The following is an 18,879-nucleotide window of genomic DNA, read 5'->3' as shown; positions in this document are numbered from 1 at the left end:
GTGTACCATTAGTGTAATGGCAATGGTAGCGTCTACCATTAGTCCATCACGCAGCTGACCCGGGTTCGAATCCGACCCGTGGCCCTTTGCTGCATGTCTCTCCCTGCCTTCCTGTCATCACACTGTTTCTATCCAATAAAGGCAAAAATGCCCCAAAAAATAATCGTTTTTTTTTCTCCCCAGTTGTTATTTTTTGTTCTCGCTTAAACCGAATGTTTTATGGTCACTCAAGATTCTCTGGATGACATGTTGGCTTGGTTCGAGCCTTAAAACTCATTATATTTGGATTTATCGAAATGTCTATGGAGAAAAGGCAAATTACGTGACGAAAAGTCATGCCTGTTGAGCTCTATGGAGAAATGAATGGGGAACTCTCTTCCGGGGCAAGAAATGTCACGTGACTGTTCAGCTCTATGGGCCACACTGCAGGAGTGACCTTGGACGAACTGAGGAAGCCAGTGATGTTTAAATCCATCAGTACATTTAATATGGAATGCATCAAAAGGTCATTTGGAAGTTGCTAAAAAAAAAAAAAAAAAAAGCTTTTCAAACATTTGAACAGCGTTTTAAGTTGAAGCTGTATGAACTTGATGCTCTTTAAAGTTCTATAAAACCAAAGTCAAACCTTTGAAACTCTTTGAAAGACAAACACACGGGCGACACCTAATTTCCATCACTTAGTTTGGCATTGATCCTGGTTTTACATGTTGCCTCCTCCTCACTCACGGTGCCCTTTCACTGTCATCCTTGAGAGACGTTTCCAAAATCAATTCAGTTCCAGTTCAGTCTTCTTCATAACAGCCACGATTCAATGAGTCTTTTTCACAGCTTCAAAATGAATGGCTTTTCATCTGTGGACACATAATGGAAGCTGACACGCAGGCACTAAAAGTGCTGAATTCTGTATACTTCAATATTTATTTCTTACTCTTTATTTAGTTATTTATTTAATTTGAGCTGTTGGTTCTTGTTTGTTTTTTCCTTTCTGCTTTCCATTTGTCATCCATAGCCTGTCCCAAGCCCGTCTTTGCCCAAACAGGGTGGCAGAGAGGTGGGCACTGCCAGGGTGGTGGTGGGCCCTGCTCGCTTGGTAAGAGTGGAGCTCCAGAGGCGTTGTAGCTATCATCCCACCTTGTGAGTCCAAATGCTGCGTGTAACACTTGCGGTGTGCTTGATCTGAAGCGCTTGAGGGTGTGAATGATTTACGTTCTCAAGTGCTCGCCCACAAACGGAGCTGCCAGCCCAGTGGCATCAAGCACATGTGGAAGTGATTTCAGAGGCATTTGGACAGTGAGTTTGCCGTGCCTTCACCCACCCTCCTCCTCCTCCTCCTCCCTTCTGTCATGTCCCGTAGTTTAATTGGTTAGTTTAATGTGGGTGTGTGTGTTCCTCCCAGTTACTCCTCCCTCCTTTTTGATTAGTTTGGGTTAAGAGCAGACAGGAAGGGGTGGAGTAAAGATGCTCTTGTCTAGCAGTACATAAGATGAGAGCTGATGTTGCTGTGTGTGTGCGTGTGTCCTAGGGTGATATGAAATCCATAAATTTTTTCCCAAATTGTTTTTTTCCATTTTTAATTCTAATCTAGGGGTTAGGATCGATATTTATGTATTTATTTATTTTTGATGACTTGGCTCTCTCAGACAGCCTCTTCAACATGTTTCTCAAAGCGAAAACCAAATTGTGAGGTGACGTAAGGGTCCCACGCAAGACTGACCCCCCTCTCAAAACGCCCCAATCGAAAACAGAATTATTTCTCTAGGCTTGTTTTCAAATACAATACAGCTACAATAGGTCTCCTTTTGATTTTGTTCATTAGGTCTACAAATTTCAGACAAGTTATGGAAAATTCTGCAATATTCCATGTTTTTCCATTTATTCCATTTGTATTATCAAATTCCATGGTTCCGTCTGTCTTTTCTGCATTGTGCAAATCACATGGCCCTATCTCTTGGGTAAATTGGGTAGTCTTTGTGCATGCTATAGATACTAACTGTGTGTGTGTGTGTGTGTGTGTGTGTGTGTGTGTGTGTGTGTGTGTGTGTGTCTGTGCGTGTGTGTCTTTGCGTGTGTGTCTGTGTGTGTCTGTGTGTGTTTGTGTGTGTGTGCGTGTGTGTGTGTCTGTGCGTGTGTGTGTGTCTGTGCGTGTGTGTGTCTGTGCGTGTGTGTGTGTGTGTGTGTGTGTGTGTGTGTGTCTGTGCGTGTGTGTGTGTGTGTCTGTGCGTGTGTGTGTGTGTGTGTCTGTGCGTGTGTGTCTGTGCGTGTGTGTCTGTGTGTGTCTGTGCGTGCGTGTGTATTCTACAGTACGAGTCATCTGGTCTGGGCCTTATCAGCAGCCGACTGAGAACCACACTGAACCGCATCCAGGAGAACCTCATTGAGATGGTAAGACTGTAAGACTCTTCCTCTGCTCGCTCTCTCTCTCTCTCTCTCTCTCACTCTCTCTTCTGCTCGCTCTGTCTCTTTATTTCTCTTTGCCCATCTCTCAATGCCTCGCTTCCTCTCTCCTCTGCACTATCTCTCTGACACACTCATTTCCCTTCCCCTCTTCTCTACCCCCCCCCCCCCCCCTCTTTATCCCTCTCTCTCCTTTTTCCCATTCACTCTATCCATTCGGTCCATGTGTCTGGCCTTATTGTCGAGAGTGCCCACAGCCTGCATGGCCACAAAATGCATTATAGGGTCATCATTATCTGGCCACTGGTCTGTCTCGCTTTCTCACGATGGCACAAACACACATCACAGGCACACGCACACACACACACATCACAGGCACACGCACACACACACACATCACAGGCACACGCACACACACACACATCACAGGCACACACACACACACACACATCACAGGCACACACACACACACACATCACAGGCACGCACACGCAACACGTGTATGGAGCTACTTAAAGAGAGGGGTGTCTGTGTGCACCTGTGTGAGCCCATTAGGGCCCTCAATCACTGCTCCCTTCACCGATACTGCATAGTGTCAATTAGTGTGGTGCAGTCCATTCTCTCCACTCATTCCTCTAATAACGGCTCCTTCTGTCTGGTACGTGTGTGTATGATGCACAATCTCATCTTTATTTTTCTCTTCAGGCTCTTATTCGTCCGTGTATCTCTGTATCTCACAGCCGTCTTGGCCTCTGTTCAGATGTGTGATGCTTCCAATTTAATCCAGCTAATCTGCGCTCCCAGTTTTTCATAATTGGGTGTTTTTCTCTTTACTACCGCATCTTTCCTGCCACAGAAAGGTGGCAATAACTCTTCTGATGGCGCATATAAACATCATCAGATCAGAATCAGAAGCAGCTTTTTTTTTTTTTTGCTCACTCCTACTAAATGTGCATGTAAACCACATTATCCCAAATAAGAGCTTAAAAGGGATGTGCGTTAGTAACTAGGATGCTGTGTGCATGTAAGCACACACGTGATTGGTGGAGTGTGTCACTGTAATGTCACAGCAGAAGGTGATGCAAGGTGAACGTATATGGACATTGTATATTGATCGCCTTTGCATACTGTAGGTACTGTATGCAATTAGCAATTTTCCACAGCAGGGAAAACACAGCATCTAAATCAACCTGTTTAAAACAAAGCATTGGTTTAAACAGAGCAGGGTGGCATTTCGCTGTGATAGTGGAACCGGTAGGGTACCCACTCGGGTCCAATACTGGATGCCATATACAGCACGAAATTGCGATGCGGATTTTGACACACCTTTCAATCACAGCAACAGATGTGTACACGTCAGAAGCGAATTTCGGAAAAATTTACCTTGGTCCGAAAAAAGAAACACCGCAATAATGCTCAGCGAAACTCGCCTTGGTATGCACGGTTGCATTGGCTGATATAGGTTCGAAATATATTATTGACGTGTGAATTAATTGCACGAGAGAGAGAAAACGCCCCCTTGTGTGTAAGGACCTTAAGTCAAGTTTATTTGTATAGCGCTAATTCACAAACACAAGCATGCCTCAGAGGGCTTTACAGAGAATATGTCTAGCTATATCTAGCTAAACACTATCAATAAACAGGATTGAACATCTTATATTAGAGAGGGGAGGGGGGTTGTAGAAAAGGGTCCATAATGGCCCACCGTCAGGCCTGTTCTTGGGGCAGTCGACGCCCACGAGCCGGCGCACCAACGACGTAATGATGATGACATCATCAACGATGACAATGACGATGTCATAGCATGGAGTTCACCTGTGAGGTCATCGGCGATGTCAGGCGATCTAGGCTGACTGTGATGGCGGACGGGACTTTACGGGGCAACCGATGATGTCATACCTCCTCGAACGTTGTGACATCACCAATGACGTGATGTCATACACCAAAACACGGGGATATAAACAAGGTGTTCTGTGACGCTATATAGATTCCTTCTACTTCCTTATACATCCGGTATTCCATATACTTCCGGTACTCTTACTCCCTTCCTACTCTACCTTCATAATGTCAACCATTAGCACAACCAAATCCGAACCCGAGCTGAATCCTGGCTATCTTACAACCAGCCAGGCCCTGGTGACCGACTGCCTTACACCCAGCCAGGTCACGAGTGGTATTTCAACCGCGTCCGAGGACCGACATCTCGGTCCCTATCTCCATCCCTGTGATTCTGACCGATCACAGCCCGTGAGCCCTCATCCACGATCCAGCACACTTCACGAGGCAAGCCCAAAAGCTTCGCCCCCAGCAAGCCCACAAGCTTCACTACAGGGGTAGAGGGAGAGAATGGGGGGGAGAAGGTAGAGACGGGGAGATGAAAGAGAGCAGAACAAACAGGGTATACTGCAGCTTAAAAGCATACAAAAACAAATCCGTCATCGACCCTTAATTAAGTACTTGTATCAGTACTCTGTATCAGCAAGTACCCAAATGTAAGTACTCCTAGTCTCGTACTCTGTCTGCAAAAAAGTGGTATCGGTGCATCCCTAGGTACCGGCTACTTTGCTGTCATGTTTATAGCGTGGCACTTCTGTGCGGCATACGGAGGAGGAAGGGCGGACAAAACAAGAGAAGAAAGAAAGAAAGAAGAAAAGAGAGAAATGAAAGGCAGAATCAATAATAAATGAATGAATGAGTGATCAAAACCGGGATAGGCAACAAGCAATTTTACGCAGACGTCTGCAGCCCTCAGGGGGCAGCGAAGCAGCTATTTACACCTCGGCCGTCTTTTAGCGAAACAAACTGTCAGCCGTTTCCAAATGTCATGGTGTGTCTGTCTCAGCAGCCTGTGGGGAATATGATATCCTGTGAACTGTTTGATCAGATGGACACAGACAGAGATGAGAGAAGATGGGGACAGAGGGAGGAGCGGTGAGGAGGCAGCAGTGCAGAAACCAGTTTGGGCTCTGGGAGTGTGTCTGTGTTTCCATCAGTGAGAGCTGGTTCCTCTCAGGAGACCACGCTAAAGCTTTAGCATGCATACATACATACATACCGGTATGCATAGTACTTCAAATGGTCATAATGATATCACTTTGTGGCCTTCTCAGACTGCCTGATTAAGAGCTATTTAAAACGATGTCAAGAGAGAGAGGGCAGAGAGAGAGAGAGACAGTCTTGTTCTAACTATTCCATTCGTTCTCTATTGGCAAATGCTTTACTCTCTTTTCCCGCATGCAAAGCTATTTTAGCTCAGCTCAAGAAATCTTCAGTGTTGGAGGATTGCCCTATTTACCAAGCTGTTGCAGTGCTGCCTGTTTCAGATAGATAGTGCCCCCCCGGCACACACACAAACACACACGCACGCACACGCACACGCCCACACACACACACACACACACACACACACACACACACACACACACACACACACACACACACACACACACACACACGCCTCTCCATTAATAATTAGTGCTAATCAGGGTCAGGGTATTGGCACGCAGCTGTAATCCGTGCATAATTAGCTTTTTTACAAGCACCGTCAGTATCTCCCTGTGCGGAACCATTCCTGCACTGCCGCAGCACCACTGCACACTTTAGCTGTGCGCTCATCACGTTGTAGTTCAACAGCGCTATCTAGCAATGCTTGGTTCACTGGCCAGTTAAGAGGATTTGCGGTGCGCGCGAGTCACAGTTTGACCACAGAGCAAGCCTATTATTCCTCCTCGCCGGCCAGCAGCTCTCTGCTCTACAGGAGCAAACCGCATGGAAACAGGTTGTAGGCCACTGGGAACGATTGCTTTCGTTCCGTTCCGCACCCTGGAAAGATTCCCCCCTCTCCCCCGCTGGTCAGCTTTCACATTACAGCATTTCTTCCGCGCTCGGAAACGAAAAACAGGGTGCACTTAGATCGTTAGGTTTTCTTCTATATCAGACACAGGTTTGTGTTCCTACCTGACATGTTTCGACGGCAATACTTCCGTCTTCATCAGAGGTGTCACTAGGGTGCACTTGCGTCATCTATGCCTGCAGTGTATCCTTGCTCCGTGTGTTGTCTATGTGGTTCGGAACGGTTGGCTTTCACACTCGCAAGTGTTCCGTGCCCGGGCACGCCAAAGTGTTGTTCCCCAGACCACCTTTTCAAGTGGATCCTGTCACGGTTCCCTGTTGCAAGCCCGGGCGCAACGTTCTCACACTCATCAAACGTCCCGAGACTGGGGACAATTTGGGGACGTGTGTGCTCGGGAACGGCACCTCCTGGGCGCCAGTGTGAAAGCACCCTTACTGAAGCTTCATCTAGTCACTGCTGTCCGTGTCCTTGTAGAAACACAGCTCACTGTACGCTACACTTTTCCACCGTCACATCTCAACTTTATATCCCCATGAACTTTATATCTTCCATCTTATTCATTTCTCCTTTTAAACTTTGTCTCCTTGAAACTCCCTTATATAAAAGCAGTCAGGTTTATTTGTTCATCTCAGCTGGACTAATGACGTTTGATCAAGCAATAAGTAGGAAAGCCTGATCTCTCTGACGACACGACGACACGGTGCACTGTTGGCAATGTGTGTACCTGTGTGACAACAATGAAAGTTGGTTTAGGCATTCATCACGAATCTCCAGTAATAATGTAGATTGTCATATATTTATTACCATTCATTTCCAATTTCCATGGGGTTATTAGATGTGTGGGGGGGGGGGCTTATGGATTAGAAATCCTTGCTTTATTACATGGGTGAGTTGACTCCAAAGTGGAAATGTGCTCTCACACACGTAGAGCGCTCACAAACCTGCCTCCCGCACCTGCATACAAATACTCCCCGCACTCGGGAGGCTGCGGCAGGCTAGACCTCATCACCCTCTCGGGAGGCTCCGGCAGGCTACACCTCATTTGTAAACACATTATAAAGTTAATTGCACGCCACGTTTCAATTCGGCCCCTGAATCCTTGCGGTTCTGTCCCGCTGCTTTGCCGTCTCCACTGATTCTGAAAAGCAATGTGCTGATAATGAGTCTGGCTCCCAGATGAATGGCGACGACATTCTATCTCCATCTTAATGTTGCAGGTATGAGGTAGCTTCAGCTTGAATTGGAAGCTCCTGGGGGGGGGGGGGGGGCGGATAAAAGATCATCCCCCGCTTATTGTTCTATTTCTTTACCGCCATTTTCTTTAGATTACTTTTACACCAGTCGGTTTGTAGGATTTTACCATTGTCATTGTTGACCCTACTCTTTTCTTTGTAGAGCGCTTGACTTGTCTGGTCGAAAAGTTTAGAGGTGGGTGGGAGAACGTTCTGAGCGGGACAGAAAGAAGTGTAGTGGTGTATTCGGCACGAATGACGTGATACATGCCTCATTCACTCGAGTTGAAATTTTTCAATTTTGGTGAATAATTTGCGCGGTCAAACTCGAGCAAGTGAAACTTCCCCCCCCCCCCCGCCCTGGTGTGAATGCAGGGTAAAACTAAAGACATTTTCTGTACATTTATTTTATTTTTGTTATTTTGAAACTATGGTTTCAGTTAATAAAAAAAAAAATCCTTCTAAACTTTAGAAGGATTTTTTTTTTACTGAAATAAAAACTGAAAAACTAGACTTTAGAATCTAAAGTCTAGTTTTTCACTTTTTTATTTCAGTTAACTAAAATCCTTTCACACCTAGTTTTATTTGGTAGTTTTTCTTTCCTCCCTTTTCGTCCCGTCGACCCCTTCTCTCTAACAGCTGTGTGCCAGTGATTGAGCAGCATTGTGTGCTGATTCGGTCCATCCACTCAGCCTGCTGAGATTTGAGAGGCATCGGGTCGTGAGGTTACTGTACACACCATTTATTGGTGCTTTTGACTGAATCATGCAAGTCATGCGTGTCTATTTCAGCGCTCATCATCGACCCACACAGCAGGATATATGATCCACACACAGGGCTGGAAATGATGATTGATTTCATATTTTTGGTTTGATTATAGTCTTACAGTTGTGTTGAGGTCAACCCACAATGGTATGTGTATAGGTATGTGCCTGTTGTATATTGATATTGGGCTGTGGTGTAGACTCTGCACTACAGCCTGCATCAATATGCACTAATGCACACACAGACACATACCTATACACATACTCTACACTGTAGAGTGGGACTCAGGGGCGGTCTCCAACCTGACGCTGGAACACGAATCAGAAATTAGGTGATTTCCCTGTTGGCACCAGCAATCTGGCAGTGCCTGCAAAGGGACACACACACACACACACACACACACACACACACACACACACACACACACACACACACACACACACACACACACACACACAGTTGTTCATACCTACATTGAACACTGTCTATCTCACATACTTTCACAGTGTCTCTCTCCCTCTCTCTCTCACTCTGTCTGCAGCAGGGTGATAAACAGAAGCAAGTGTTTGGGCTTGCGGTTCGCCACACTGGCTTGGCACAGTCAACGCACACTGGCTACAGCGCACACACACTCACACACACACAGACACACGCGCGTGTGCACGCACACGGTCGGTCACACACACACACACACACACACACACACACACACACACACACACACACACACACACACACACACACACAACACAGACACAGTTATTATATTTCACTAGAGCACATCACAGTCCAGACTGGTCTCCTTGTTTGGGGCTATTGTCTCATGTTGTCTGTCAGTGCTGCCCTAATAATTTGCCTGGTCTACAGTTTGACATGGATTGTAGATTATGATTAAGTTTGTTGGTGTGGATGTTTATATTGTAGTTAGAACACACACACACACTCTCGCACACACACACGCACGCACACACACACACACACACACACACACACACACACACACACACACACACACACACACACAGCCTCTCTGTTGATCTGTTGATGTACCTCACCTCTAATGATAGGACAGTCGGTTCCACTGGTGATTCAGATTTAGTCTCGTCTTTGCCCCGGCCGGCACACAGTAGCCCTGCCTCGCACTTCCGTTTTCAATCCTAAATTCATCTCAATTCAGCTTTCTTAGCCAAATACTTTTGGTTGTTAATTTTCCTCCTGCATCTTTTTGGCAAATCTTCTCAGCTCTCACCTCTGTGCACTAAATGTGAAGATGGAGTATCTCCAAAGCAGGTGAGCACATTGGCCTCCATGGGAGAAGATGTTGCCAGAGATCAGCTTGGCAGGGCCGGGCAGTGTTGCACAAAGTAAATGAGGCCCCTAATTCCATTTGACACTCATGTAATGAGAAGCTCATTTCTAGTGTTAGAGTGACAAAGGGGTGCGATAGGATCCACTTGCCACTAATTGCCTGGCAGCCAATAGGATCCACTTGACACTAATTGCCTGGCAGCCAATAGGATCCACTTTACACTAATTGCCTGGCAGCCAGTCCAGCCCACTGGGCTATACATCTCTGTGGGATGGAACGGAGAGGAGTAAGCAGTCGATCACAGCAGATTGAGACACTTCAACTGAGAGATCACTTTTCATCTCCTGACTGAAAACCTCCTTCACGAGAAGGGTGATTACTGCCATATGAAGCTGTCAGAGTTACCTGAATGTTGCAGAGATGAAAGATGTAGTTTTGTAATTGTATTGTGAAATAACAATTGAACATTAACTTGCTTTTTAAGCTAAGACTTCTCCCTGTAAAGTGGTTTTTGAAAGGGACAATTCCTATTTTTTAATGGTGCAACTGTCAAATGTGCTTAGTTAGGCTCCAGACATGATGCAGAGTACCACCCTTTCCTCCTTGGTAGTTCGTTGTGTAGATCTCCGCCCCCCTAAAACCTCTTTGCCAAACCAAACCTACTTGGGCCTGATGGTGTCAGCACAGTCACCACCACTCAATACCAATGCTTGAATATGGCCAAGTTTAAGAAACCACACATTTTATGTGAGTGTGTGTTATATTACAGGATCAGGTAATACTTGGCCCCTACTGTAGGTGCCGAATATTTACCTCACTATATCATTCTCAAATAAATGTTGACAGCAAGCTATAATGGCTGTAGAAAAATAAGGCCGTCACAGTTAAACGTGATTTATCCAATGTGCTGCTATTAGTGGGACTCACGGTGTCCCACTTAGGTAAGCTTACCTAAGCTGTTGCAAAGAGATTGAGACCCTTGAGTCCTTTAGCGGGACCCGGGGGTTCCCAAAGTCAGCAAGTTTCAAATGCTACTGCTGCTACATTGTATTGCAGGATCAGGTAATACTTTGTCCCTAAGCGTAGAATATTTACCTCAATATATCATTCCCAAATATATTTTGACAGCAAAGTATAATTATTCTATGTGCTGCTATTAGTGCGACTGTTAGGTAAGCTTACGTAAGCTGTTGCAAAGAGATTGAGACCCTTGAGTCCTTTTGCGTGACCCGAGGGCTCCCAAAGTCAGCACATTTCTAATGCTACTGCTGCTAGCTGCTGCTACTGTAGCTTTAAATATTTCAGTTACTCTCAGCCAAAGGCCTTTCCACGACTACCAAAGAACCAAACTTTGTTACACCATAAGGGACATCGCTTAAAGTTTAGAGAGACTACCGATATATACTGTATACTGTTTATGAAGAGGCCGAATTGGTTTAAATTAAGTATGTTATGCTACGTTTAAGTATATTAAGTTAAGTTTCTGTTTTATCTTTGTGCGATCTGCCAAGCCTCTTGGCTGGCGGTTGAAAGGCCCAGGCGCCTATTGAAGATTGCTGCATCTGTAGAAGCCATTTAAGTTGAGGGTTGTTGCTCTGTCTGTCCCTTCGCCACAGGTTTAAAGTACATGTGGAAAAAGCAGCATCTCACTCCTTGCAGCCCAGTGATGGCTCTAATAGATTGGTGACTTGGGGGGGGGGGGGGTTGGTGCCGTGCCCCGCCCCGCCCCGTCCTGTCCCGTCTCTTGCCAGCTGTGGCCTGCTGCTGCTGTGCCTGCGACAGTCAGCATCCTCCCAGCCCATGACAGATGGAGCCTCCCATGCCCCCTCCACCCCCCAAACCATACCTCAGCCTGTTCCTCAACCCCGAGTCGCTCGCAGCAAATCCCCCAGTGGGCGCACACAGCATACTCAATAATAAAATGGATGCTTCAGCAGGGGTGGGCCTGACTCAGCACTTTAAAAAAAAAACAAGACTGAGAAGCCCTGGCAGCAGAATCTTAACCCGTGGCCTGGACTGCAGACTGCGGCTGCGGAAATATAAATAGTGTAGATGAGCCAGCCATGTCAGGGGAGCCCCCTGGAGCCAAAGTCATCAGTAAACTCTGGAGCCAAAGTCATCAGCAACTGGCTGCCGTTCCCCCGCTGCACACTTGCATTGTGGTCGGGGGGGAAAGTGCTATAGAACCAAGCTGTCAGGGATTTGATGTGTTCAACACACTGCACAGTACTGACTGCTGTACCACTGCAGGTGTGTGCTGCCTGCCACCGAGATGGAAGAATTGCCCGTGGCGGCGGGCGATGTACATGTTATGTCACGCAGCCAAACATGGGGCGGACGCTGGTGGGATCGTTCCCCGTGGACCGTCCTGCAATCCTGCTCTGGACTCATTTGAAGTCTGCTGATTGATACCGAGCTTTAGTGTAGCTCTTTCCCCCAAGGCTTTATGAGAAGATGATTACATATCCCCGTATGAATAGCATAAAGCATGACAGAAACTCATTATACTCCAGTTTGTCCCAACAAAACAACTCATAACATACACACACACACACACACACACACACTCGCTTCTACCCCAACCGCTCCTCATTAAGAATAATTTTCAAGTGGGTAGAGAAAATATCCCATCCTTTCCTCTTTTGATCTGTAGTCAAAACAAAGTAAGGACAGATAGTCATCAGGCTACTGTAGCATCCCTGTTTCCCAGCCTCAGTCAAAGCGCTGCTCTTATCTGTTTTTGCCTCCCTCCCTGGGCATTGGTTTTTATCACTTCTGTTTTCGTCGGGTATTCCAGGGCTTAATTTTTAATGATTACACACGGGTAGATAAGCTCTCTGGATTTGATGCTTGATGTCTGCATACTTATCCAACACTGTGCAACCATGTGGGGAGCCGTTTTGGCACGATGGAATCTGAATCCCCCCCCCCCCTTTTTCTCCTGTGGACAGAATTTCCAGGTCTTCAAGAACATTCAAGTCACTGTTTGTGCGGCTAGGCGAGCTGTTCTTGCTCAACTACTGGATGTCAGCAAAGCTGACAAAAAGTCAAGTGAGATTTCATTTCGAAGGTCTTGGGTGATGCGGCACTCTTTTACATTTCCTAATCAAATTATGGTTTGGCTTCGAATAAATGTTGGCGACTGTAATGCTTTTGACATGAAGCATTTCTTGAAGCACTTGAGTGCAGAAAGCTTATTTGTACCAGGCGATGTCCCTCGCTTTTTTTTTAGTGCTGCACGATTAATCTAATCACAATCGCAATCGCGATGTCAGCACGTGCAATTACATAACCGCAAAAGTGTGCGTTTTTTTTTTTTTTTTCACGTCTTTTTGAGTGTGTGTGTGTGAGCCTCCTCTAAACTAACGTTACACGTGACGCAGCAAACACACGTTTCTCTGCCATCACACTGGGCATCAACACTACCGGGATGATTCTCCCATGCACTCCCGCAAATAAGTAATGTTATACGCAGCAAGGTTACATAACATCTTACCGAGAGGGAGAGAGAGAACATCCATGATCTCTAACAGCGAGCTATGCTATTAACTAGCTCGCCGTTCAGAAACGCATGTAAACAGCCCTGTGATTAGTGAGAACGTCAGTAAAATAAGGAGAGAGTTGCAGGTGCTTATGCAGAACTAGTGCACGTACTGTAAGTGCACAGTGGGTAATGACCCGCTGTGATGAAGAATATAGCGAGATTTCACTGTCGCAGCTGCGAGCAGCACCTCCAGGCTTCTAGCTAGCCTGACGTCGCATGACGCCTTCATGGTCCCTCGATAAAGTCTGCAGATGCACGTTACCTCACCTCTCTCTCAAGAAGCCTCACGTGAGTGTGGCGTTTAAAGCCACTACGCTTCGCTACAAAAGAAATAAACGGGGTGTATTACTGGACAGCCATGTAACTAACTTTGCAGTCTGAGCCATCTTCTATGTGCTGTAACACAGTGCAGTTTCTATTTTTCTGGTGTTTCTTTTTTACATGTTTGGGACAGGCAAATGTCTCAAAATGTTTTATTTTTTTGAAAAGATAATTTTATTTCAAATGTATTTATTTATTTAGTTTTAATATATTTTAAATTGTAACATATTTCATGTATTTTAGTCTGTGATACGTGAAACCGTGGTATTTTTGTCCAAGGTTATCATAAACTCATAAACTCATGCCGGTACATCCCTAGATACCATTTCTTTATTATATCGCAATCACAATTGCAAATCGCAATATTGTCCACCATAATCGCTAATCGCACCTTTCCCCCAAATCGTGCAGCACTACCATGCCAAGTTCCTTCAAACAACGGAAATCTCCTTTATGTTGAAGTCTGCCCGTCGCATTCACTGCCACCCTCTGACAGACTGACACCAAATGAATCATTGATAGCCGGTGAGCGCAGCAGCACCCTGCTCTCTGTCTAGGAGGAAGAGCAGCACCCTGCTCTCTGTCTAGGAGGAAGAGCAGCACCCTGCTCTCTGTCTAGGAGGAAGAGCAGCACCCTGCTCTCTGTCTAGGAGGAAGAGCCACGCAGCAGCACCCTGCTCTCTGTCTAGGAGGAAGAGCCACGACTCGAATTGGAGTCAATTTGTGGAGTTGTTGAAGTGCACGGGTCACTTGCATGTTGAATAGCTGTCGCTAAATACAGCGACAGCACGACGGTAAAGGACAGAGACACTCTTATATGCGCAGTACAGGCACAAAGCACGGCATGGAGACACTCTTATATGTGCAGTACAGGCACAAAGCACGGCATGGAGACACTCTTATATGTGCAGTACAGGCACAAAGCACGGCATGGAGACACTCTTATATGTGCAGTACAGGCACAAAGCACGGCATGGAGACACTCTTATATGTGCAGTACAGGCACAAAGCACGGCATGGAGACACTCTTATATGTGCAGTACAGGCACAAAGCACGGCATGGAGACACTCTTATATGTGCAGTACAGGCACAAAGCACGGCATGGGAACAAAGACGGTGGGTTAATTAATAGCTTGACCTTGACTGTAGCTACTTTTAATACAGACAGAGACAGTGAGGAAGATGGGTTTTGTCAGTAATGGAACGGAGGCCAGATGGAAGACCATCAGCAATAATAAACGTGTCAAACGAGTTTACATATTAAGAGGAAAGTATTTGAGTTGGAATGGTGGCTTTTAGCCAGTATTGGAAACATTTTAAGCCAATGTCTTGTCAAGTGTATGAAGAACAATAGGCCAAATATATTAGTGAAGTTTTAAAGCGATGCCGAAACATAAACATATTAATCTATCCTGTTTATGTGTTTCTCATTTTGTCCCAATTATTCAATGTTCTTTGTAGGCTGACTCCGGGCATCGCCAGACCAATTCACAAACATCTGCCAGAGCAAATAAAACATGAGCTCTCGGATTCGTCAGGTTCCCAGGCTAAGTTCTTTGCTCCCTGTATTACATAATTACATTATATTAGCATGTCTGTGTTTTTGAAACATGCTAACCTTAGCATTTCTTTCTTGATGGTTGTAGCAGTAAATGCCTCCAGCCAAGATGTAAAAGCCTGTTAGATTTAAGTGCCAATACTTGCATCCCATTACATGGAAATGGCATGCTGCAGTGGTTGTCAGTGATACAGTAGCCGTGTTCGGAATGACTCACTCACTATTCCCCATGTAGTGTTGATCATAGTGAACTGTATGAGGAATGATCAAACGGGTTTCGGACACTAACTCACTCTTGGTAAAGTCAACCACATTGCACTGTGGTAGATGCGAGAAAATGTAGGGTACATTCGCTGTTCGCTAGAAATTGCAGTGCATTGTGGGTATTTTATAGTGGACTATATAGTGAATCAAAGTAACAGTTGAGAGTTCGGACACTATTAAAGAAAATGGCCACTATTTCTGTAATAGGTAACATTTTCAAACAGGGCTAGTGTGTTGGTTTGTGTATGTGTATACTGTAAGTATGTTCATGTGCCTGGCCTGCATATAAGACCAATTGCATGCAATTGCAATTGCAGTCCTCTTCGACTCGATACACAAGTCATTGAAGTTGTCTTTGCCATGTGACACATGTAAATTAACATCCTGTAAGTAAAAGCTCTTCATCCCTAAAGTATGTTGAGGCATTAGATTTGTTAAGTCAGAGTAGCCTGTATTATTTTAAGTAGAAAACTTTTCTGTCTGTCTGATTATACAGAGAAATGTCCGTCTCTCGTGTCTACCCCATCGTGAGCAGGATAAAGTCTTAAAACGGTTCATTATTCAGGGGCACTTCTATCCGCGCACCAGCGCTAGACAGATAATTAAAACATGGTGCGCTCACAATGAAACAAATTATTCTCTCCATCCAAGCCGCTTTTTGCCCCAATTTTGTTACTTCAATTCAGTTTATAGTGAGCATTCAGACACCCACACAGGATTTTCTTTCTTTTTATTAAACCTCACCGCTGCACTTGGATTATTTTTCATGTATTCAGTGTGAAATGAAATTGATAACATTCAGAAAAGTTAGTTGAGAAAAGTCAGTTGATTTGGATAGAGGAGCCCAGAAAAAGACAACTGCTATGATAACTGCCTCACCTGTAATCTCAAAATCAGTAACACGTTCAATGCAAACCTACATCTATAAATCCATATAACATAATTTATTGTCGTATCACTTGACCTTGCAAGGCATGCTAATTGACCTTTCCCAAGTCCCACCCATTTTTGCTCTGTGCTCCAATAACAGTTAAGCAAGCTTGTAGCAGCCTATGGAGGAGCCAGCCTAGAGTGTGATGTCACAATTCACAGCAGACTCTCCAGGCTGCACTTAAAATTAAAATTGATAGTTCACACAACATTAACACTACATACTGTACATATTATACATCAAACCCTTCAGCTACTTCTGCACATTATTAATTTAGCAGTTTGACTGACTGTTTTTTTCTGCTGTCGGTTAGTGATTTGTTCCATTTATACGTTAATAATGTTAATAATGTTTTATAATATGGTATGAACCTTTTTTTCCACATTGTGCCACATATGATGCCCCATCCAACATTATTTGAGATTATCATTTCAAGTATATAGTACAGACTTTTTAATTTCTCATCCTTCCTCACGTGGTACTCGGTTTCTCACAGCACAGGTGATAAAGTTTCAGTTTCAACCTTTAATTCTCTGTCAACTTTGTGAAATTTCCCTCATTATTTTTATCTTTGCTATTGAAACGAACACCACAAATTAGAGCATGTTTGCTTAAGGTGCAGGAGCGAGGGAAATCAGAATTATTATATTATCAGTGAAGAGCTCCAGCTGCCACTGCACTGATTAGATCATTTGCATAATTGCATGCTTTACTTCCAAACTGATCAAATGGAAATACTCTATATTTATTAATTAACCTTTCTTAATTGAATCTACTCCTGTCGGTTTGGGCTACTGTCTCGATAGCTTAATTAAGTTGATATCTTGAAAAAGCAGTTAGAACTGTGGATGAAACCACAACCACATTTTTTATAGAATATACTGTAGACTAGTCCACACCCGGGGATGTACGCACCACAGCTCACCACAGACACTGTTCTATTTATCTTATGCAAACCGTTAACCGTAACTTTCGCCATACATTCATTTGCTATCTTGCTAACTTCTCTGCTACAGTTTTCCCTTCTGCTCCGGTTCATTCACCCTCACACACACCTAAACAGTTTTCCCTTCTGCTCCGGTTCATTCACCCTCACACACACCTAAACAGTTTTCCCTTCTGCTCCGGTTCATTCACCCTCACACACACCTAAACAGTTTTCCCTTCTGCTCCGGTTCATTCACCCTCACACACACCTAAACAGTTGTTTTCCCTCAAGGGCTGTTTCTCTCCTCAATAAGTCCCACATTAACAGGAAGACCCCCCTCCCTTCCCACACACACACACACGCTCTTGCTGTGAGGCATTCAGGCATTTTATTTACTAAGTCGCTGTTTTTAATCTTTGTGCTTTGCTGCTCTTTTAACTCTTGCTACTCATGGACTTTTAGACCTGACACACACAGACTGTATATTTTTAGCTGTGTTTTTAGCAGCAGCAGCATCATTTTAGTCAATTTTACTCGTTCAGGATGTTCTTATTCATGTCTTGATTATGTCTTTTTCTATTTCTGTTTTTACCTTCTTAATAGCTTGTTATGCTGATCTGCCAAGATGAATTCCTGTGTGTCTCGGTGATACATTTGGTGAATAACAGTGATTCTGATTCTGATATGCTGCTGCTCATGCTTTGACGTTTTTTGGTTCCATTCCTTGTATTTTTTGGAAGAAGAAGAAGAAGAAAAACAGAGCAGAGAGGCCGCTCGATGTTCCAGGTTCTCTGTGGGTGTTGTTAAGCTTAGCGAGAAGTGGGTGATTTGTCAGTACATGGAGGTGAATGCTTTTGCAGTGAGAAATGGAAAGAACCGTCTTCCTCCTTCCTTAACCTTTGAATTGATGTCAGTACAGTTCTGTCCAATCTCACTGGCCTCGCTCTGCTCATCGCTAAAACTCTTGTGAAAAGTCTGATTTGTCCAAATGTGCTGAAACGTTCTGCTGGAGTGAACAGTGTGTGCTCAGCCTTTGGTTCCCGACAGTGAGACTGCTCAGATGCCATTTTTAGAGCATTTCACTATCTCGCTTTTTCCACTCTTGGATGCACAAGCCTTGTTTTTTTCCACAGAAGCAATATTTGACACAGGTTTCATAATGAGCCGAGTGCCTCCCAAGCGTTAACACCCGATTCACATTCATTCAGCATGTTTGTCAAAGCGTTGATTCCTTTTCCTCACTTTTCCCTTTGCCTGCTAACCCACAGGAAACCATGCAATGTGAATTTACACTAGAAGGGATTTAGATGTCGTAAGCTAATTACCCTAACCTCCACTTGTCAGCCTTAGACCAGCCTTAGACTAAGTATTTAACACAATTTTTACAGATAATTTATATCATGTGGAGGAACCCTTGTAACTCCTCATTTTCATGTTTTAACTTCAATTGAATTGTATCGTCATCTAGGGCTTCCAGCGGCCCCGTCTACCATGAACATATTTAGAAAAGAACAGGGCTTTGGGACTGAGTGAGGTGAGTGTGTGTCTGAGCTTACTTGTTAGCAGGTCACGCTGGTATCGCTCCAGCCGCTTGTCTCCGGCCAGCCGAGTTCCTCTGGGAACCCAGCGCTATCCTCCTCGGTGATGGTTTCACACACAGTCACAGATGCCTGCTCACAGCCGTGAGCTCTCATCCGTGTCCTAGCAGCTCACGAGAGCCTACCCGGAAGTCCTTCTAGACTTCCTCATGGCATAACCCTGTAAGCTCCACCCCCATCA

The 18,879-nt window shown here is 44.8% G+C and overlaps 1 protein-coding gene across 2 annotated transcripts in view; it reads left to right on the top strand.

Moving 5' to 3' along the window:
- Positions 1-18,879, top strand: part of vps50 (VPS50 subunit of EARP/GARPII complex) — a 174,763-nt gene that overhangs the window by 121,700 nt on the left and 34,184 nt on the right. The window contains exons 22-23 of one of the 2 annotated variants that reach the window (XM_083645563.1): positions 1,010-1,090; positions 2,302-2,382. In XM_083645563.1, coding sequence (XP_083501689.1) covers positions 1,010-1,090; positions 2,302-2,382 — 162 coding nt within the window. The remainder of the gene's footprint in view (positions 1-1,009; positions 1,091-2,301; positions 2,383-18,879) is intronic. The other variant, XM_083645564.1, reaches the window with a different exon arrangement.

Source organism: Poromitra crassiceps (genome assembly GCF_964638095.1).
Source record: "Poromitra crassiceps genome assembly, chromosome: 11".
NCBI lineage: Eukaryota > Metazoa > Chordata > Actinopteri > Beryciformes > Melamphaidae > Poromitra > Poromitra crassiceps.
The sequence above is the reverse complement of the archived record's forward strand: the minus strand, read 5'-3'. Positions and strand labels throughout refer to the sequence as shown.